This window comes from Montipora capricornis, chromosome 9 (assembly GCF_036669925.1).
Source record: "Montipora capricornis isolate CH-2021 chromosome 9, ASM3666992v2, whole genome shotgun sequence".
Classification (NCBI taxonomy): Eukaryota; Metazoa; Cnidaria; class Anthozoa; order Scleractinia; family Acroporidae; genus Montipora; species Montipora capricornis.
The window spans coordinates 20,251,319-20,273,818 of record NC_090891.1 but is presented as its reverse complement, the minus strand read 5'-3'; the positions used below and the strand labels follow the sequence as shown (position 1 = coordinate 20,273,818).

At 38.5% G+C, this 22,500-nt stretch overlaps 1 protein-coding gene across 2 annotated transcripts in view; it reads left to right on the top strand.

Moving 5' to 3' along the window:
* Positions 1-605: 605 nt before the first annotated feature.
* LOC138015709 (eukaryotic translation initiation factor 5B-like) overlaps positions 606-22,500 on the top strand; it is a 33,440-nt gene continuing 11,545 nt past the window's right edge. The window contains exons 1-18 of one of the 2 annotated variants that reach the window (XM_068862819.1): positions 606-974; positions 2,393-2,474; positions 4,447-5,662; positions 6,258-6,553; positions 6,896-6,943; positions 11,707-11,809; positions 13,125-13,259; positions 13,678-13,731; positions 14,604-14,701; positions 14,934-14,994; positions 15,324-15,355; positions 15,968-16,153; positions 17,114-17,221; positions 17,716-17,826; positions 19,772-19,839; positions 21,686-21,827; positions 21,984-22,115; positions 22,301-22,483. In XM_068862819.1, the coding sequence (XP_068718920.1) occupies positions 934-974; positions 2,393-2,474; positions 4,447-5,662; positions 6,258-6,553; positions 6,896-6,943; positions 11,707-11,809; positions 13,125-13,259; positions 13,678-13,731; positions 14,604-14,701; positions 14,934-14,994; positions 15,324-15,355; positions 15,968-16,153; positions 17,114-17,221; positions 17,716-17,826; positions 19,772-19,839; positions 21,686-21,827; positions 21,984-22,115; positions 22,301-22,483 (3,096 nt within the window). In that variant the 5' untranslated portion in view covers positions 606-933. Of the gene's footprint in view, positions 975-2,392; positions 2,475-4,446; positions 5,702-6,257; positions 6,554-6,895; positions 6,944-11,706; positions 11,810-13,124; positions 13,260-13,677; positions 13,732-14,603; positions 14,702-14,933; positions 14,995-15,323; positions 15,356-15,967; positions 16,154-17,113; positions 17,222-17,715; positions 17,827-19,771; positions 19,840-21,685; positions 21,828-21,983; positions 22,116-22,300; positions 22,484-22,500 lie in introns of both variants that reach the window. The other variant, XM_068862818.1, reaches the window with a different exon arrangement.

Here is a 22,500-nt window from a genome sequence, read left to right as displayed (position 1 = left end):
ATAAATAAATAACGCTAAAAAAAATTCAATTCTGAGGCTGGATGGGTTCAGATCATTTTCAGCGGAGGGGAATTGGGGGTAAAAGAAATCTCTATGACACCGAATAAAAGAGCACGTTTATTATTTGATTTATTTGTGAAAGACATGTACAGTGTACTTCGGGTATTCGGATATTTAACATCTATATGCGATGGTAAATAGCCAACGACGCACTTAGCGCCACATTGTATGATTCTGTTTTGATTTTACAAAACGGTTGGAAGTTGCTGTGACAAAGACAACAAGGGGGAATCACATAACATTCGTGCCGTTTGCAAACTTAGTTCATTCAAAAATTTGAACTCTGCTGAACGAAAATCATCTATAGGATCCAAGGAACATCAGTGGATTGAAGGAGATACAAACTTGGTTAAAAATTTTGAAAAAGTATTCGAGTCATGATCGACTCATCGACTTCGGTATATGAGCTGGTACCTCGCAAAAAAAAAAAAAATCGGGGGAGATAGACATCGTCTTTCAGTTTTGCGAGCGGAGCTGAGGAAGCTAAGCGGGACAGTACCAGTCGCCAAGTGGGCTGCCTGTGTAATATCTCCGTGAGACTTTGGAGAGACTGGTACTAGAAAGATGACGATAAACTTCGGAAAGACATGCAATACATCCTAAGTTCAGCCATTTGTTCTGTTGAACCGAAGTTTTCTTAAGAAATCAACTTATAAAAGACCGATCATCGTTTCCTAGATGACGTTGTCTTCTAAATATAAGACGAAAAGGCGAAAACGGGCGAAAATTTCGAAAGTGGAAAGGAAATCAGCCAGTCACGATCTTTGAGTACGTCTAGGGATTTACAGCGAGACTAGTCCTCGTGTTATGAAGTACAGCTGTGACATCCCTATGATTTGTCACATATCCCAGATAATCTAATAAATCACCAAGATGGGAAAGCCAAAGAAGGACAAGAAGAAAGATTTGGATTGGTGAGCGAGATCTTTTCAAAGTTGGTAACTTATTTGTCACGTGTTTTATTTACAGAAGTCTACAAATGTACTTTCCTCGATTTTAGAGGCTGTTCTCATGCTATCATAGAACCTACATGTATGTAGTATAATTCGACATCAATATTTTTATTCCTCAAGCAAGCCTTAATGTCCAGAGTCAAAGTCAGGCTTTTCCAGTGCATGTATAAGAATAAAAAATAATTTCCAATCTTTTTTTGTTGATTTTATAGTGATAGTTTAATTTACTTACTTAAGGTGATATATAATTTATCGACTACTCTTGCAAGTGTCATACTAATTCATAAATGAACCCTAAACATTTGTATTCAAAGGTGATTTCTAATGATATAAAGACTTCAGAGGATATAACAGTGTATGACATCTAAAGTTAGGGAACAACAGTAGATTAACCCATTCATCCATCAGCCCTCGTTAACGAGTAAAATTATCTGGCGTTAGACAGAGTTGTTGTTGTTTGGCCTTCGATGTTGAAGATGATGATGGCTAAGAGTCAAATTAGAGTGGTGGGTGTTGGTCCAGAGCTGACTGCTGAGGCCAATCCCGGCCCTGAAGGCTTGCCCATGTGTAGGACATGTTTGAGTGGGTGCTGTCGTTGCAGTGGATGCTGCTCAGGGTTGCGCACAGCATACTTTCTTTGCGCCTTGGTGATGTGTCTGTAATCTTGGACAAAATAAAATTAATAAAAAATTACATAGTACCCCTCTCCCCCCAAAATCAAATGATGAATCTGTGCACAAGTTGAAGCCCACCATTTTTTCATCATTGAAATTGGTGGGGAGGGGTCATCTTCATTTTCTATTTTAAATGTCCAAGATTGTAGCTTTGGCTGCACAGGCTCCTGTGGTGATCTGGATGGTCCAGAGCAAGTGTCTCCCGTGTGTTGATGTCGATGCCCAGGTCTTTCAAGGGACGCTTTGAGACAGTCTTTATGTTGGACAGAGTAGAATCTGTTAAAGATGGCGTAGCTTTTGGGTGAACCTTGATGTTATTTATCCATTCATCCCTGAAGCAACCTCCATTGACAAGTAAAATCTATTAGTTTCACTTTCAGGATTAAAAGGGTTGAACCGTCTTGTGTACAGCTACATTCACTTGTACAAGTTTAAACACCAGTTTCCTTGAGTTAATGTGCTAAGGTGGCTTGATACATCCTAAGTCCCTAGTCATTTGATAGAGTAATCTATCAGTGGCACTCTTGGGACATGCAAAAGGGTTAAATGGCAAATGAATTATGCTTGGCCAAGATAATTACCGGTAATTAATATTAACAATAATATCAGTTGTTGGGTTTTGTCATTGGCTAACCACAATGTCAGGAAGACAATGATCCTTACATGTAACATCAAATATAGAGTATTGTTATTCTTTCTTTGTAGGGAGGATGATGTGTTGAATGACCTTGAAGCCTTAAAAGGTGGTGAACCAGATGAGAAAGGAAATACTACCAGGGAAACTAAGGTACCAGTAATGATTGTTTTAAAGAACATTTTGCTTTTCATATGTTTGATAATAATCAGGGCTGGAGTTAGTACTGAACACATTTTAGAAAACAAATATAGATATTTAAGGTGTAATGCACCCATGGGAAGGATGATAAACTGGGTTTTTGGGGTCAGGCAAAAGGACATTCCATAACACCGGTCGGATGCTCTTACGACTACTCATTATGCTACTTAGAACTCCTAGGGAGCTGCAATGTAGGTCCTTTCATCTACTATTGGTTCTTGAATGGGCAATGACTGAATCTTGCTGGTCTGAAGGCTCCACAAAATCTTGTGCCTGCAATGCAGATGTTACAGTGGTCCTAGGTTCAAATCCTGCCTCGGAGTTTTCAGTTGTTCTTTTGCCCAAAGTCAAGCAACTACATGTAGTTTACGAGTAGTAGTCTATGATTATTGAAGGGTGTTCAGCAGTCACCTTGGAAGCAAAGGAGAAGGGTAACGTTGGACAGCATTGAGGCTGACATGTTGATCATTTCCGAGTTCACTTTAAATTCTTTTTCACAGCAAGTTAAAATGCGAATTGCTGTGGTTATTAGTTCTACTTTTTACGAGAATAATGTACAGTAATTTACACTTGAGGAAGACTTGTGAATCATCAAATTCAGCTTGACAGTGGTCATTGCTGACTGTTCTTGATTCAGTCAGTGCTCGTCAGTCCCATTTAATTCCTCTGAGATGCTTTCATGACAAAAGTTCACTGAAGTTAACCCCTGTTGGGTGGGGTTGGTATCTGGATGGGAGGCCATCAAGATATACAACATAGGTTACTTTTTGTAGATGCCATCGTAATGGCTTCTCTTTCAATCGGAATGCTCATATTTAATGGAATCTTGATGATTTATCACTTGAGGAGATACAAATACAACTGTATAAGTTTGTTCGTCAGGAGAATTTTGGAGGTTGGACTAATTAGACAAGCTGAGATACCCATCATTATGAAGATGATGCCTCTATGCAAAGAATGCCTGTAAATACGGTAGACCTTTTCGGCTTGTACATTTTGTTTTCCCAATACAGATCATGTGATAATACTCAGGAGGCTTGGTCCTTTGTTTTGTTCATTAAAAAGAGTGCATGCAGGCATATCGTGCTTCATGCCCTCATGAGTCTTTTTTTGCCGGTTATGTGCTGCTGGCCTCTGTATTGGGTGAATGTAATTTTAGCGACCCCAACTCAGTCACTATCTGTTTATGCATAAACCTTACATAAAGCCTTTTAATTGTAATTTCAAAACGGAATGTAATGCGATTGGTAAATATTAAATCAACAGCGCTACAGTACAGTTCTTTCTGTAACAACTTTTTCTTACCGCAAATCTTTCCATTTTTAAATCCCACTAGCCAAACAAATCCCGACAATTTGCGACCCCATTCTTAGTAACTCTGTTGGGAACTCCGTTGAAAATGCAACCCCATTATAGTCAATCCAGTCATGAAAATGAGACCCCATCCAGGGGCACATCCCCATTAGCCCATTGATAGGAAGTAATCCCCTCCCCCTGGGGCTTTTCCCTCCCCCAGCACTCACTGCTCATCTCAAAAATTGTGTGGATGTCGACTTGGCAAACTGGTAAGTACCCTGGGTTTCAGAGAGTGTGACCCACCCTCTGAAAAAGCCTTCAATGTAGCTACACCCCTGAAATTATTACCTGCTCAATGCTGTTCCCTCCTTCCATCATTACCAGTTTCAGCAGTTTCTATAATGTGTATTGCAGGCACATACATAGTAACAATATTTTCTTTTGTTACACTGCTGGCAATACAATAAAGTAATTTTCTAATTTTGAGCCATGCAGTGGCTAGACTGGAGCACTTCCCATGCACTTGATGGTGATGCCATAGGTGCTGGTTCTTGAACTTGCTTACTTGGAACTTTCTTTTAATGGTTTGACAACAAAATACACAAATCATGTTTTGTTTTGAACCCAGGGAAAGAGAACAAGTGGAGGCAGGTTTCAGGGTCTTGATATTGAAGATGATGGCTCAGGTAAAGATGAAGGAGATGATGGTGCTGTGAACATGGTTAACATTTCACAAAACAAAAAACAAAAGAAGAAAAGTAAAGGGAGTGAAAAACAGGAAATAAAATCTGGTGGAGGGAGATTTCAGGGTCTGGATATTGAAGATGTTGGTTCAGGTGGAGATGAAGGAGATGATGATGCAGTGAACATTGTTACAATTTCACAAAGCAAAAAACAAAAGAAGAAAAGTAAAGCAAGTGAAAAACAGGAAGTGAAATCCAGTGGAGGCAGATTTCAGGGTCTTGATGTTGAGGATGATGGCTCAGATGGAGATGAAGGAGATGATGATGCAATGAACATGGTTACAAGTTTGCAAAACAAAAAACAAAAGAAGAAAAGTAAAGCAAATGAAAAGCAGGAAATGAAATCCAGTGGAGGCAGATTTCAGGGTCTTGATGTTGAGGATGATGGCTCAGGTGTAGATGAAGGAGATGATGATGCAATGAACATGGTTACAATTTCGCAAAACAGAAAGCAAAAGAAGAAAAGTAAAGCAAGTGAAAAACAGGAAATGAAATCCAGTGGAGGAAGATTTCAGGGTCTGGATATTGAAGATGATGGCTCAGGTGGAGATGAAGGAGATGATGATGCAATGAATATGGTTACAATTTCAAAAAACAAGAAACAGAAGAAGAAAATTAAACAGAGTGAAAGTGTGATAATATCAACAGAAAATGATGAGACTAATAGAACTAAAGCTATTAATGATAATGAGGTTAGTTGTGAACAAAGTGAGGGAAACAAAGTCGAAACAAATGGTACAGAAATTGCTAGTGAACTTGCATTGCCAGCTGGTAAAAAATCGAAAAAGAAAAAGAAAGACAAGAAGGAAGTTGATTTTGATGAAGATTCTGGGGAGGATGAGAAGATCGAGACAGCCAGTAAACCAGACAGTACAGGTCCAAAGAAAGTTGAAAATGAAATGGAACTTGAAGGCACGGGAGGATTAAAGACAGCAGCACAGAAACGAGCTGAGAAAAAGGAGAGAGAGAAATTGAAAAAGGAAGCGGAAAAGGCTAAGGCAAAAGCAAGGGCCAAGAAGGGAGAAGTGAAAGCAGAAGCTGGTGTGGAGCATAAGAAAGACAAACAAGAAGCAAAGACAGAATCAGTGGAATCAGTGGCTGGTAAGGAGAGTGAGATAGTTGCTACATCAAATCTTTCAGGTAACAATCTGATACATGTTACATGTAACACATACCGGTACCGGTATATCCACAACACCATAAAAGATGGTTATTTAAAAAATACAAGCACCATTCTGCCTCTTTTTGACAGAACTTTCTAAGGGTCTTAGGAATTTGTCTAAGTATGCAAATTGAATCCTCAGTTGCAAACAAGTCTTGTACATTACCCATCAATTTTCTTTTCTCATCCATAATGGTGGATTAATAAAACAGTCTGCAGAGATCTGTGGTTAAAGGTGAAAACTTAAACCAGTTTAAGATTAGACCAGTGCATGTTCTTTAAAGATGTTTACGGTAAGTTTACAGATTTTCATAGCATAGCTTGCATTGCATATACATATGTATTTTTTATAAACCCTTGTATAAAGTGTTTTATTGTCTTAGTGCTATTTGTGGTGCTAATTCTCCTGTTTTATAGGGAGAAATGTCATAGCCCTGACCTCAGGTTCTCCTGTGCAAGATGTACTTTTGTTCATCTTTATCTTTTCTTCATCCTGAATGTTTTGAATGAATTTTTATAAAATATTACGTTCAGGAATTGTACAAGATGCTGATACTGACAAGCCTGCATCAAATCAATTGGAAGGCAAAGGAGAGGAGAAAGATGGTGCGGAAAGTGGGGAAGAAGGAGGTGAAAAGAGCAAAAGTAAAAAGAAAAAGAAGAAGAAGGGAGAAAAGGAAGAAGCTAAAGCAAAAAAGCCTAACAAAGCCATGTTGAAGGAGATGCAACGACGACTTGAACTAATCAAAATGGAGGAAGAGAAGAGGAGGCAAGAGGAAGAGGAGAAACAAAGGCTTCTAGAAGAAGCTGAGAACAAGAGGCTAGAAAAGGTATTCACCCACAGCTTTATTGCTGATTTACACACATTTTTCATTTGTTGTGCACAACATCAGTTTTTGTTTTGATGTTCATTTACTTTGAGCTTGGTTGAACATTCACTTACAGAAAGTCTGGGGAGGGTTTGACAGCAGAGCAGAAAGGCAGTCATAATGTAAATTGAAGTTGGGGCTGTTTATATGTATGAGCAATTTATGTACTGGGCAAATTGTATTCACCATAACTAATGTATGAATGCAGTCTAGCTGGGAATATTGCCAGTATAATCATTCGTTTAACCCTCGTATGCTGTACATATGTATCTGCTGGTCTGACTTTGAAAAATTTTGCTGCAGCTACGACTTGAAAAAGAAAGAAAAGAAAGGAAAAAGCAGAAAGATAAGGTAGGATAGTTTTATTTTATTCATTGAAGGTGTGCATGATGAGGTTTACTGTCCTTGATGCATACTTTGTTAGAGGTTCTTAGTAATATTTATTAGTCAGTTTAACTACACTGTACATGTAACTGCTTGCCACAGTGTAGAAGTAAAGGACTTTAATAATAATAATAATAATAATAATAATAATAATAATAATAATAATAATAATAATAATAATAATAATAATAATCGATATTGCTGTACCGGCTGATGTAAGAGAAGGGTGAAAAGAAAGGGAAATAGTGGAAAAATACCAGGACTTGAAGAGAGAGATCGGAAGACTGTGGAAACTCAAAATGGTAGAAGTCGTACCTGTAGTGATAGGAGCCCTTGGAAGTGTCACCAAAGGATTTGATAGGTGGATTGGAAAGCTAGGGATACCATTCAGTGTTGGAGTAATGCAAAAGACTGCCTTGTTGGGAACTGCAAGGATATTGATGAAAGTGTTGGAAATGCGAAGAAGAGATAATTCTGTTAGCCTTTGGTCATTTGTTATGACTCGCCTAACAGAAGAAAAGACGGCAATGACAACAGCCAGAACATGATGTTGAGACTTTATAATAATAATAATAATAATAGTAATAATAATAATAATTATTATTATTATTATTATTTTAACAAAATAAACTTTATTAACAAATTCTTAAGATCTTAAATTTACAATAATTATATAATCTACTAAAATGTTAAAAAATGATATTCACAATCTTAATCAATATAAATAATAAAAAAGAATGCACTAAAAACTTCACTACAACAGCATCAAATTAAAAAAAAAACAAGACGCTTTTTTAAAGCGTTTACTCGGAATACCAAGTGGCGCAGTATTAGGGTGATACATTTTGGACGAGGTAGTGACTGCGCATGCGCGTAGTCACTATTGCCATCGTGTTAGTTTTTCCGAAAATGAGTACGTAACAATAGAATACACTTCGGAGCAAATCCGTAAATGAAGGGTATCAAAGTTCGGACTCTGCAAACAGTGCGATGAATTGCCGATAATTCGCGAGGACGAACGAAATGTTCGGGTGCCTCGTGTTCGTAGATGATGATCTGTGAAGAATACGGTTCTGAGTTGAGGTTTTAATTCTTACAACAGTTACTTCTCGTAGCCTTCATATTTTGTTTCTAACCGACCAATTGAGCCCGTTTACGCGTTTAATGAAGGCGCCGTTTTCGAGATAAACAAAGCTTTGCAGTAGCACGTAATTGTCAAACCATAGATGGTTCATAGTTAGATCATCAAATTAGCAAGGTCTTCTGAATTGTCATCTATAGGAGGTTGAAGATACCCGAAAAATAAATCTTTCTCCAAGTTCCCAGTTCCATGACGTCTTTCGTTTCGAAAATACAGCATTTCGAATTTCCTAATTGTCACCTTACGTAGCTGAGTCATGGTGACAACATGATACCAAGCTACAGTGCAACCCCGTTAATACGGTTATCAACGGGCCGAAAAAAATTGGCCGTATTAACGGGGTGGCCGTATTACCGGGTGTAGGGTGAAATTCATGACTAAAAGGGCCTTAAGGACAAATATCGCATTTGCACTTCCAGAAAAACGTTTCTCTTTAATAAACAACAGGAACGTACGTACAGTAATTGTATAAAATACTTGAAACTTCGCACAGTAGGTGAAACGCTTAAAATTGTTAAGTGTACTGTACGTTCTGAGCCTAAAATCAAAACAAGAACAGGCCCAGCTTACTATGCTTCTAAAAAAACGGAAGCCGCCGTAATTACCTAACCGACAGACTTAAGTATCGATCGTGTTTTTGATGAAAGCACAAAGACTTAACCCTTCGCGATTTGCCTTACTGGATTTTACAGTGGTGTCAAGATCATGTTTGTAATGAAAACAGGTAGGAGTGTTGCTGACAGTATTTTGTAAAGTAAATCGGCTGTTCGATTACAGCCGTAACTAACGAGGGTCAATGAAATTAACATGTCACAGGCGTTTGGCGCGAGCGGCCGTATTAACGGGGTGAAATTACAAAGGAATGTACTATTTGGGATTTTAAATTGTGGCCCTTGGCCGTATTAACGGCTGACCGCATTAACGAAGGTTTTCTATAAGAGAATGTATGGCCGTTAGGCGGGCTTCCGCTGTATTTCATTGAAAAAAATATCTATCCCTATGAATTTAGGCAGTTTGAGCCTTTCAAGTACATTAGGAGATGTGTTCATACATTTTATCTCATGAGCGAAAAGTAAGCGCTTTCAAGGCAAAGTAAAGTCCACTTTGATCCACCTATTTCAACGCTTCGACAAAGAGCTCAGAAACGATGTATCGCACAGATCTGAGAATTGGAGGTGGGGTCTAAATTTGTTTCCCGCAACATTCCAAGTTATTGGCCTTTTTTATCGAACGTTTCGAATTTATATTTTTGTTGCGTGACAGTGAAAATTATCTATCACACGTAAATTTTTCAATGGTCGAAAAACTACCGATATGAAAGCTGTGGTAAATCAATTCCCACAATTCAGCCACTCCTATTCACATGACAGAACATTCTACTTCTTTTCCCCTTGTAGATCTCTGGAATAGTCACATGCGCCTCTCGAGCGCCTATGTTTTAATTCGCTAAGTACGAAGCAAAACAAGTAAATGTTTCTGCAGGCGGCTCATTCATAACAGCGCAAATAATGTACCGGTGAAAATCGCTTAATGTTTACAATTGCAAATAAATTCAACAGGTGACATAGTTATAGGGGTAGTATGTCTTAGAACTGGTTGTTTGAATGGAAATTATGTGGGCGTTATGTCTAGTTTTGCGGGATCTAGTATGTAGCGTGACATCAGATAAACTGGTTTCAATATATTATGGGTAAGTAAAAAACGGTATCCATCTGCTAAGGTTCCAAATTAAGAGTGTTGTGAATAACGCGGCCGGTGACCTCCAGCTCTAGGTAACTAACATGAAGATCAAGAAACTAATAATAAGAAGAAAAACTAGACATCGGCGGATGATGTTCGTACAAAGAACAGCTGAGGCAGAAAGAGACTAAGAAATCTCGGCCATTTATAACATACCGCTGCTGGAAGTTGGCGATTTAGTCATGTTCTCAACAGGCAGGATTATACTAAATATCTTATTCATAACATTTCTAGACGGCTGAATCCAGCATATTCACGTTTAGCTGCATTGCGTCATTTGCTATATCGTGGAACATGGGCTTTGAATCAGCAAACGAAATTAAACGAGTCACGCTGAAGCCCCAACGTAGAACCCATCATTTAGTTGCTACACTGCACGTTATAAATTTCGATTTTCATCGAATTCTGTTAGACGTGAGGCTGTTTCAAGTCTCTCGCTATCTGAAATCTACTCCTTCGCGCTTGTGTTTATTTTTTGTTGCAGTTGTTTTGTCACAGAGGGAGGTCAAATTTATTGCTCGGAGGGGTGTAGTACATTGCTTTTAGCCAATGAAATCACCCCCTCCTAATTCTATTGTCCATTTGCTGCACAGAAAACTAAATTCTTCCCAGAATATAACTCGGATACCTTTCAGGTATTCCGAGTAAAAATGGGAAGATATGCTTTAAAAAATGGCTCCTTCTTGGATCTCAATGTCAATATCAGTGTTCTTAAAATCACATAATAAAAATGATAATAATAATAATAATAATAATAATAATAATAATAATAATAATAATAAAAGGCTGCGGCCTAAGAAAATTGTCCGGGAGCCCTTCGGGCTTCCAACATTAGTAGTCAAGAGCCCAGAATTAACTAATTCCAGCTGGGATTATATTAACAAGAAAGTGAGGATGAATCAAGTAAGGTGCCCATTTAGGCTATGTGTTCAGAAATTTGGTCACCCGCGCTCGCAAATAAGGCAGCAGCCTTGAATAATAATAATAATAATAATAATAATAATAATAATAAGTGTTTTTGTAAGTGCCCTTGGAGTCACTACTTTTTATTTTTGGTCGCGAAGTATTACATTTGGACCTGTAGAACACGCAGTCAATGCCCGAAAATAGAAGGCGTCCACCCATTCCTCTCACATTACAATCCAACGAATTGTAATTGAAAGAATTTAATTACTTTTTGTGTTGCAAAAGGCTTTTTTTTTTATTAGTTAAATGTTGCATAATTGTTTTTTATTTTTTAGATTAATACCGTTTGTTTGGTAAGTTGGGTAGGAATCGTAAATACTGTTAATAATATAAGTATCGTAATTTTAAAATTAAATATTAAATAATAATAATAAAAAATCCGTGGGAGTTATTAAGAAAGGCACTAAAAAACAGCGATGCAAAATCTTAGGCTATAACAACCTTCTTGAAATCCAGAAAACAGCACTTTTGGCAGTGGCACACATTCTGAGAAAGGTCTTCTCAATCAAGTAAATTGAACAAACACTACTCTAATGCCTTAGAACCGTGCTATGGTTTTGACCCTAGAAGGCAAATAGAGACAAATTGAAGTACAATAATAATAATAATAATAATAATAATAATAATAATAATAATAATAATAATAACTCTGTCGACCATGGTTGGCTATGCGCAATGACTGACATGCACAGGGTAAGGTCATACGCTAAAGTAAAGTAGTAGCTACAACAAGGCAAGGGCGAGAGACTTCCAGAAAAAAAAGGTTCATAAAGGGACTATCCCAGGGGGGCGCTTTGTGTCCTAGATTGTTTACCCTGTGCCAGTCATTGTCATGGTCATTATAGGTGCCTCTTGTCCAAATGAATGCTCTTTTCATCTCCAGGAAAAGATTGCCAGAATGAAAAAGGAAGGAACATATCTTACAAAAGCTCAAAAGGAACAGAGAGCTAGGACTCAGGCCATGTTGGAATCAATGAAACAACAAGGTATTGACAATTTGTGTTCTTGTAAGAATTATATTTATTGAGGTTGTAAGAAGAAAATAAATGCCTTGCAAACCCAATGTCTATGAATAATCATGAATACATAAGCAAAAAAGATCATCGTTAACAATGACCATGCTTACGAGCAGACAAAAATATGGGACCTTTAAAATTGAAACAGTGGTTTATCGGCAGCTCTCCTTAAGCAGATTTGTGATAAAGGATGAGGAGGATCATCACTTTTGTATTCCTTTGGAAGACCATGATTTGTAGTAAATACATGTAGGTTTATTTCCAATCCTCACAAGTGAGGTAAAGAGAGCAAATTTTCGGTGGAAGTCATGTTATCGTCATAACTGATTTCTGACCAGATTTTTAGAATTTCTGTTGTAAAGGCATCTGATATATGTATGAACTTTGCCAAAGGTTACCCCTAAAGATAACAGCTCCACCGAAATCGTGTAATTCAGAATCAAAGATCTATTTCCATTTAGTAAAATCCAACTAGTGGTCTATTATCAATGCTGTGTTCTGATTGGTTGAGCTATTAGTGGGCTATTTGTCATAGCCCACTAGTAGCGAAAAGCGCTGGCTTTGAAAACCAAAATAACAATTAAAGTCTAGCTTTAACTAGCGAAAGATGTTTTGTCTCGATATTTTTTTGACCAACTAGTTGGATTTTACTAAAACAATTATTTCCTCTCGCGCTCATGGCCTCTGAGTCAATAGCTCATTTGGCCTTCGGCCTCATGGGCTATTGACTCAGAGCCCATTCGGGCTCGAGGAATAATTGTTAATTACCATTATTATGGTTATCAATTAAAAAAAAACAAAAAAAAAAGTGTCACTTTTGTCCCATAGTTTTTATAGTCCTATCCATGGAAGGTTTCAGGTGGTAGTGGGAAGATATGGTTCTCTCTAGGCCTTGGAGAGAATTTTCATTCAAATTATGGCGTCGATATGAAGGTTAAACTCAGACACTTTTTCGTTCCGTCCTCAAACAAAAAATGCCTTTGAGGAGTTGGAAACTGGAAAGTTAATATCATAATCATAAAGGAGATACTGTTAGAATAATGAACTTGGATTCTTGAAAGCCATGGCAAAATTAATTATCTATGTTGTACATCAGTCTACATTTACACCTTTGGGTTCATTTGGATGCATTGAGCATTTTTAATTAAGGTAATTTCTTTTTACAAAGCGGTCCTTGTGTTTAGAAATGGAAAGGAAACTTCCTTTTTTAGCTCTTTCACACCTGCTAGAAGTGATTAGCAGTTACTTAAGAGGTTGTTTTGATTAATTTGTTTGTTTGTTTTAGGTTTGATTGAAATTTCAGCTTTCAAACAACAAGAGCAAGATGGGGTAAAGCGACCTGTTCGGTACAGTGATAAGAAACCAAAAAGACAACAGCAAAATCGGGTCTCACAAGATACCGAGAAAACAGAAAAATCAGGTGGGTTTCACTAATGGAAAAACTGTATTGTTATTTCCGTAAAAGTAATTCTAAATTGCTTATTCATTTTATTAAATTGCATGAGAAAAATGTTGTGATTACTTAATAATACACATGAAAAAACGGTGAGACAAGATAATCATAATTTATCAGAAAAAGTGCATTGAATTAGCTCTTTTCTACACTGTTTTGTCTGGAAACTGCATTTCTCTTAGCCAATCAGAATGCAACCTCGTTCCCAGGGTCTCTCTTCTCTGCCTCCATTGTGAGACGACAGTGGAGGCAAAGAAGAGAGACCCTGGGAACGAGGTTGATCAGAATGGAGAATTTTTCATGTACATTGTATATTATTAATCTTGTAAAAGGAAAGTATCGGAAAAAAACTCAGATGTGTTACACAATCACCTTTTATCCTCAGGAGCTGCAGTTGAGGAACCCACCCTTGAGGTCAAGGAAGATCGGAAACCTGACGGTAACAGGAATTCATTAAGAAAAAAATATTGCTCAACTTAAAGTGGCATTCAATCTGCATAGAAATTCGTTGTATTCATTAATTAATTACATTATTTAAAGAACAAGGTTTAATAACAGTTCAAGGTTGTAGATCAATAAAGAAACTTAGGGTGCGTTTGATTGACCCCATTCCAGAATAAGAATACGTGGAGTAATGATTTAAAACGGTATGTTTGGCGTTTTTAAGCAACAATGATAATAAAGATATGTTTTAAATAGCATTAAAGCAGGTGTTCGACAATTTTAAAGTGAATCTACATGTAAGTAAAAACAAAGGATTTCTAACTTCTGTACCATGTGTTCCTATTCCGGAATACGGTCAATCGAACGCACCCTTACGAGCAATACATGTATGCTGCCATGGAACAAATGCATATAGTTTTTTGCACGGCCCATTTATTCAAAGCCCGATTTCGCTACTGTAATCCTGGATTAGTGGAAACTTAATTTTAGATCAAAAAATTAATGTTCCGCGAGATTTTTGGCCTTCAGTTTCGAGTTAGACTTCTTCTTTTCCCTTTAGCTTAAAATTAGATTGTCAGAGGCTTTTTGGTGGGTGGAATTCTTACCTTACGGCTGTAGTTGATATTTAATTGCGGCTCAGCGTTAATCGACTTTTGAACAATTTGAACAATCAGAAAAAGTACAAAGGGAAAAAAAGTGATAAATTTTCTATGTCGCTTGAAGCAATTTTTGTGCCTTTTTTGTGCTCGGGAAGTCCGTTCTTACTACATTGGTTTTTCTGGAAAAAGTTTGGTTGTTGTTATTGTACATGTGTAAGTCCAAGGAGGAAAATACATGTTGCTTGTTTGTTAATTGTGAATATTACAGATCATCAGGAAGTCAAAGAGGATGAAGAACAAGAGAAGGAAAATGAAGAAGAGGAAGAAGAAGAAGAAGAAGATGATGATGAAGAAGATGAAGACGAGGTGATGGAAACTGTTTTCAGTGGAAGGGATTTACATGTACACTGTATTGTCTTACACGCAACAAGTGGTCTTAAAACGTCTTTGAATTATAGGGGGAGTCCATAAAAAATTTTAGTTTACTCCAGCTTTCATTTTACCCTGCTTTGGTTTTGCTTTGGTTTCGTCGATGTCGTTCGCGTCCAGAACCTTTGACGAGTACATGTAATTAAGCTTTTAACATTTTGTTTTGAAGGTGAAGGATTCCTGGGATATTGACTCCGATGAAGAAAGCATGGATAAATCCGATTCAAAAGGTATGCTTTGTTATTCACAAAACACCCTTTATGCAATAGAAACATGAAGCTTTACAATAGACCCCAAATTGAGTTTGTCATTTTAAGGCTTAAGTGTCATAGAGATTTTTTTTGTCTCTTTGTCATTACTTTCTTCAAATCGTGACCAATTGCAACATTTTACTTCAAACATTAAGACTTTGTTTTGGTTCCTTGCGGTTTTCACCCAGCTTCAAGTAACTCACGCAAGGCCCACAGGCCTTTTAGGGAGAATGAATGCGACTTCACCGTACCAACTATTTTCTGAAGTTTTTGTGGAATTATCACTTTGCTTCATTCTTACGTTGCAGTTCCTGATTCCGAGGCGCAAGATACTGTCAAGGTAAAATAAACTTTAAAATATTGTAATCAATGTTGTTCTTGTTGATTGAAGTGCTCTGTAGTATTAAATATTCAAAGGGGCGGGAGAGACACTTTCATCCGAAGACATAGTTTGTCGAATTTATCTTATTACTTAAAACTGAGTGGAATTGCATTCACATCGAAAGAAAAATAAATTATGAACTTCTAACAATTTTGAGTTGTGCATTGAGAAATTATTTTTACCAACCATTTCGGGCCTTCGCCAAGAAGGAATCATTGAGGCAAGAAAGGAAAAGTGACGGTAACGTCAAAGACAATATTTGATGAGAGTGCAGGGTTCGAGTGATAAGCGCAGAGTTCGTCCAAATGCAGCAGTGCGTATATTGAATCCGAGTTTGATAGTGTGCAAGCCTGAAACTCCCGTCGTGTGAAATAACCAGGTGTGTTCATAATTATCTCCTTCGTTTTATATGAGGAAGTACGAATTTTGGACAAAGATCCAGATTGGTTTATGAGAGTACGTATAGTCCTGGTGATCAGATCACATGACACGTGACTTGATCAATTGGATTGCCCAAATGTTACGATTAGTCTGAATGGTTTCATCCCTTTTAAAAAATCCTCTTTTAAGGTGAAAGTCAAAGAACCTGCCAAAACAGTTGCAGAAAGTGAAGAAGAGTCAGAGGAGAGTGAAGGAGAAGACGAGGAGGAAAGTGAATCAGATGAGGATGAAGATGAAAGTGAGAGTAGCGAGGAATCAGAAGAAGAAGAAGAAGAAGAAGACACCAGACCAGAAACAGTACGGGAGAGAATAGAGGTAAATAATGTTTAGTGTATGGGCTAATGGCCCTATTTCACTTCAGCTTCAGCTGGGAAAGGAGCCGCCCCTGGATGAACAGAAATGAACATATGGGAGCTTAACAAGGATGAGGACGACAGCTATGAAAACGTCACATGATATCAGTTTCAGTAATTTGCACGCTTAGCACGTGCGTTTTATATTTATGTACATATCTGTGCCGTTCTCACCCTGACAACGGCCATGTTTTCATGACAGCCGTTGTCTGCCTTAACATTCAAGAAAGTTGTTTGTTTGCAGACGTCGTTAAGCGACTTAAAAACGATATGTGTTTTCACGGATAAGATTAAATGAGGAGAGAGCACGTGCCAATACGATAATAAAAATAATAAAAATAGCGCGCCTGTTGTATTTCTGATTTGAATAACCGCAAGCGACTCCTCATTGTTAAGCTAAGCTACCTGGTTTGCTGGCTTAAATTTAATGAGAATTCTATTGAAATTTGCCGACTCGATTAACTTTGAGCGAGTCGGGAAAGGAACTGTTTTCACGGAATTTTCGATCGTCACTCACTAAGCGACCTAAAAAACCGCTCGTGAAAACGCGGCCAAGGACACCGTTCTCACCAATTATTACAATAACGGAAAATAATATTTTTGGACAACATCCTCGAAGTCGCCGTCATCGTCGCCTTGCTTAATTAAGCGCCCTTTTTACAAACGACAACGACATCAGCCACGAAACACTAGGTGTAATTGGTAAAAAAATCCGCGTCTGAGGTCTTCGACATTTATGAAGAAGGTTCAATGGTACATTTTTTCGTCATTGATTGATTTGACTTTTTAAATGGAAACCCCAAAGTTATTCGACCTTGTGCCATTGATATGAAGAAGAACCAGCATTTCTCTGTCTAATTTTGTCAGTTTTTGTTGCTTACAGCAGAAGAATGTTTTACCATTGTCGTATATTTCGTTTCAGAAAAGACGTGAAAGAGCAGAAGCCAACCGAACTACAGACAACCTGCGTTCTCCGGTCATCTGCGTGCTGGGTCATGTAGACACTGGAAAAACAAAGATTTTGGACAAGGTACATGAGTTTGTTTTTGTAATTTCGTGGTGTCTTGGGGCTTATTTTCGGTGAATCGCTGGAAGATCGAAGGAAAATAAATTACGCATTGGTTGACCAATCACAAGAGAGGCAGGCATTCAATTGGGCCAATCATAACCTAACTTTTATACATGCTGCTGACGCTGAGCGCGGGAAAACGAAACGTGTTCTAGGAAGTCACACCTGTTCGTAGTTTCTGATTGGTTGACAGTGAGTCGAGGTTTTAATCCAATTACAATGCGTAGTTTTTCTTCCAATCACAAAAGTTTTAATGCAAAAACAAACCCTTTGCGAAACTCTTTTCAGTAAGCAAATACGTGTAATTTTCGTGTTTGCTTGTTTTTAAGTTGGAGAACTTCTCCTTCCTTCCAGGGCTGCCCAGTTCGTGTCGAGATGCGGTGTCCCTGTATTCATGACAAAAAAATATGATCATCTAAAGTATGAATTGCAATCAAAACACTTTCTTGTCGCAGATTCGTCACACCCATGTGCAAGATGGAGAGGCTGGCGGCATCACTCAACAGATTGGTGCAACTATGGTTCCCGTTGACGCGATCAGAGAACAAACCAAGATGATCAAGGATGTGAGTTACAAGTGGCGTCTACAATGTAGCTTTCCCACTGACACCACTTCGAAGCCGCACCAAAACGATGTGGTTTGGAAGCGATCTAGGTTACTGAAAACCTTCAGGGGTGTCTTGGAGAAAATCGCTCTTGTTTGCGTTGTTTTTAAATAAACCCAAGCAACGTATATACAACTGGAAAGCTAATAAAATGTAACATTTGAGAATGCATTTAACTTACACGTTTTATATTTTGGAAGTGAGCACCTGTGCTCAAACGCGAAACGGACCTTGTCTGCTCCGCTGAATTAATAACTCTTGCGTTAAGACGGACATCCAAACAAACTGCACTATATCACTCAGAAATTGTTTGTGGCATTTTTCCATATTTAAATTGTTTCTTGAGAAAATTCATTGTAAAGTTGGCCAATATAATTTTTTTCGTATGCACGTCAAGCACTTGGATGCCACGGGAAAACTATTGACAATTTTGGGAGAACCTCTCACACTATTAGCTTATTATCTCGAAGGTTTTTCTCCAGGTACTCCGGTTTTCCTCCCTTATCAAAATCGCCTCACAGCTAATTAACATCTAGCTGTGGTGCTGTGCTCCGACATCAAACATGGACTGTATAGCGGCAGCCAGAGTCGCCTTTGTATGCTTTCAGCCCGATGTCGTCAGCCGCGCCCTTTGCAATTCAGTCCTCGACTGCAAGTAAGGGTGATTAGCACTAGCAATATTTATTTATTTATTTATTTAGTGATTTTTTTTGTTTGGATGACCCTGTTAACGCAAGGGTTATTATTTCAGCGGAGCAGACAAGGTCAGTCTTGCGTTTAAGCGCTTCAGTGCGCTCGCTTTCTGAAATAAAATAGTGGAAGATAAAGGCATTTTCAAATACTACATTTTATTAGCTTTCCAGTGGTAGAAAGTTTGCATGGGTTTCTTTAAAAACAACGGAAACAAGAGCGGTTTTCGAAAGACACCCCTGACACAACAATTCGCAACATTGTAAGGAGTTGTTGGTTCTGCAGATGTTGGATGCTGTTGGCAGTTGTGACGCAACAACTTCCAGCGGTGTAAGAACGTGCAGTGTATTATGGGAAGTATACGACCCATAAGACATTGTAAACTTATAAAATTCAACTGCCATCTTGTTTTCAACATGTTAATGAGTTGCTATCTCCATGGAGACCACATGTAATGCGCGTGCGTAGCCCCAACAATGTTGGAAGAGCTGTGCGAACGGATCCAACATCGTTGCGCTACGCTTCGACGAGCACAGAACAAAATAAATGTTGGGAGTTGTTGGCTCAAACGTTTGACCAGTTTCAGACTTCGTGCAACAACGTGCAACAGGGTGTGCAAATGGACCCAACATGTAACACCCAACAATGTTTGGAGTTATTGGCCAACAATGTTGCGAGTTATTGGCCAACAATGTTGCAAATTATTGGCCAACAATGTTGGGAGTTATTGGCCAACAATGTTTGGAGTTATTGGCCAACAATGTCGCGTCCGTTTGCGCTGGGCTTTAATTCGGACCCAGTCCAACCGTTTTTGAACTGTTTACATCATGTCCATTTTGTTCCTTCTCGCTAGTACGTGACGAATGCGGTTTGAAAAGTTTGTCACTCCGTCTTTTGCTCCATTCTCGTTTTTAACAGACATCAAACTAGCGTGGAATAATTCAAAATGTTTCGGAAGGGACCGCTGCCATTTTTTTCAAATTCGGGAGCAGGTTTCATCTGTGAATTTCTCCAATTGAATTGTAGTGGTGGCATAAGGTGTCCGTGTTATCAACTGAACGCATTTTCGTTCGAGTTGCCTAGTTGGAAAGTTGTGCCATTGGGAAGTTAAATGTAAACGGTTTGTATTAAAATGTTAACTCGATAGAAAAATGGCCCAATTTTTTATTTCGTGGGCATTCACATTCATTCTGTATCTTTCTCTCTTATCTTTCAGTTTCAAGATTTTGACATCAAGTTACCCGGTCTTTTAATCATAGACACACCTGGACACGAATCCTTTAGGTTAGTAGAAGAAGAGCATGCTAGAGATCTTGTGACTTGAGTAAAACTTCAGAAGTGTTAATAGCCCATTTCCGAGTTGCCGTTTGCCTCGGTTTCAAAGCGATACCTGCTGCAAATCCATTCAAATTCATGCAAATTCATGCAAATCAAATTCATTATCATTTGAATTATCCAGCTTTGGGTATTATTTGCAAACCTCTCTCTCAAAGAATCCCTCAGTTCAGCGTACGTGGACTTCCGATCAAGGGACAGATAGTAACAGAAATCTTCTGCGGGCCCGGCTAAATTCATTACCAGCTCCGCCTCCGCTGTTCTACTGGTTAGGTCTATTCGGCGAAGAGTTAGGTAGTTTTCTATTTTATTCAATCATCGGTTCACATCTTCAGAGTCATAAACATGGAAAGGAGCTGGCCTTCGCGTGCTGACTGTTTCTGGAATTGCTGCTTACTCTAATACACTGGCTGTTTGCTTTTACTCCCGCAAACACTGAGAAAAATCGCTCGCTTCTTCCCAGATTCGTAAACTTCGTTGGCCAGGAAATACTGCTCCAACCGCTCGATATAGTGGGTTCACGACTCCTCTGATTCTTTGAATTCGCCTATCTTCCCGTAGGTTGCCATTCCAGTTCGAATCTAGAGATATCCTCGTCGCCAAAATGTAATAACCAACCAAGAATTCACAACACAAAACAGACCAATTTAATACAAACTAGAAATCCCGGTTGCACCTCATGTGACCAGCGTGTGAAAAACTTAATGTCACGCCAGACTGTCACGCGTATACAAAATGTAAGAACTACAGTAACGCCCCGATAATTTTTTTTGCGCTTTTAAGCCAAAAACACTCCTGAGGATCTTAACTTTTCATGAACAATCAAATTGGTACTTTTCGTTTTCTTTCATCTTTAATCCTTTGTTTTAAATGGTTTTTTGTAAACTTAACTCTAGTTTTATATTTCAAGTCCAATGCCAATTGTACTTTAAGATAATCGAGGGCTTGAATGTTTGGCCAGCCGAAATATAGTTAAACAAAAAAAAAAAAATCACTTTACTTTGTACCGGCCACTGAGTTTATATTCATTGTTTAAAATCACGCCGATCGGAAGTCACAAGTTTGACCCAAAATATACCAATAGGATTGTCTTTCACGGTGGCCGTAATTGAGAAGTCAAATCAATGTTTGGACAAATGCAGTAAACACCCGCATACAAGAACACTGATGTCAGGTTTCACGCTGATCGTGTTCTTATTTAAGGGCGGCTCAGTGAGAAATCAGCCTGAAAGTGATCTTAAAAGGTTCTTAAAATTGGTTTCAGAAATACTTCAAATTATACATTACTAGAGGTTAAATTAACACTCAGTGCTTTTTTGTAATAGATTTTAGAGTTTGTAATGGTCCTGAACACCATTGATATGAGTTACTGTACTCAGGAACTCCTGCTGTACTTTATTGGTTCCTCATTCTAACACCCTTTTCCTTTATGGTGTCATCTTGTTTGAGCAAGCGCGTGAACGGCTTCTGAAAGTTAACCGCTGACAAGCTAGGTCCAGACTCTTTCGAGTCAGTTCAGAGTACCGTCAAACTCAACCCACATACGACGCCAAGTTTGGGAATCGAATCCTGGCCACATTGGTGGGAAGCAAGTGCTCCCACCACAGAGCCAGCCCTGCTTTCAAGTCTGTGGCTAAACTAAAAAAGATCTACCAGCTTGCCATAATTACATCTTCTATTTTATGTGAATTACTTTTTTCAGACTAAAGTGCATTTGCCATAACTTATTCTTGATACCCAAGTACACTTCCAGTATAGAGGCAGCATTTTAATTTTTACATTCTATGTTTTGCAGCAATCTGCGATCTCGTGGATCGTCCCTGTGTGATATGGCGATTTTGGTCGTAGACATTATGCATGGATTGGAACCGCAAACGCTCGAGTCAATCAACCTTCTGAAAAAAAGGAAGACTCCATTTATAGTGGCCTTGAATAAGGTGGGCTTTGGGTAGTGTGGAAGGCCAAGTAGATGTATTCCTGGTACTCAGTTGTGGCTTTGGTCTTCTTTCCCAGTTCAGCATCGAAGTCTCAATCGTAAATTATCCCAGTTTAATTCTTTTGTAAATGTTTATTGTTTGCATGCTTGTTTGTAGGTTGACAGGCTGTTCGAGTGGAAGCGAGGGCCGAGTTCAGGTATCATGGACACCATCAAGAAGCAGAAGAAAAATACCAAGCAAGAATTTGATGAGCGAGTGCAGATTGTTATAAAAGAGTTTGCCGAACAGGTCAGTTATTGAGGGCGGAAAAAATGTGGAGTACATGTATATTAAAAGTGGAGAATAATTTCCACGTGGGCAACAATTTCCATTAGCGGCGCTCAAGGCAAATAACACTCTTTTTGGCGTTGTTTGTGAACAATTTAATCATTCGTTTCATCTCAGTCTGATAGCTCGTCTTTGTCCTTCTTTAGTCCATGAATGCTGCCCTTTTCTTCAACAATCCAGACCTGCGATCATATGTATCCCTTGTACCCACCTCTGCTCACACGGGGGATGGTATGGGGGATCTTATCTCACAAGTGGTGCGATTGACGCAAACTAGACTCGCACAGAGGCTGTCCTTCTCGGAAGAATTACAGAGCATGGTGTTGGAGGTACGTCACCGTACTTT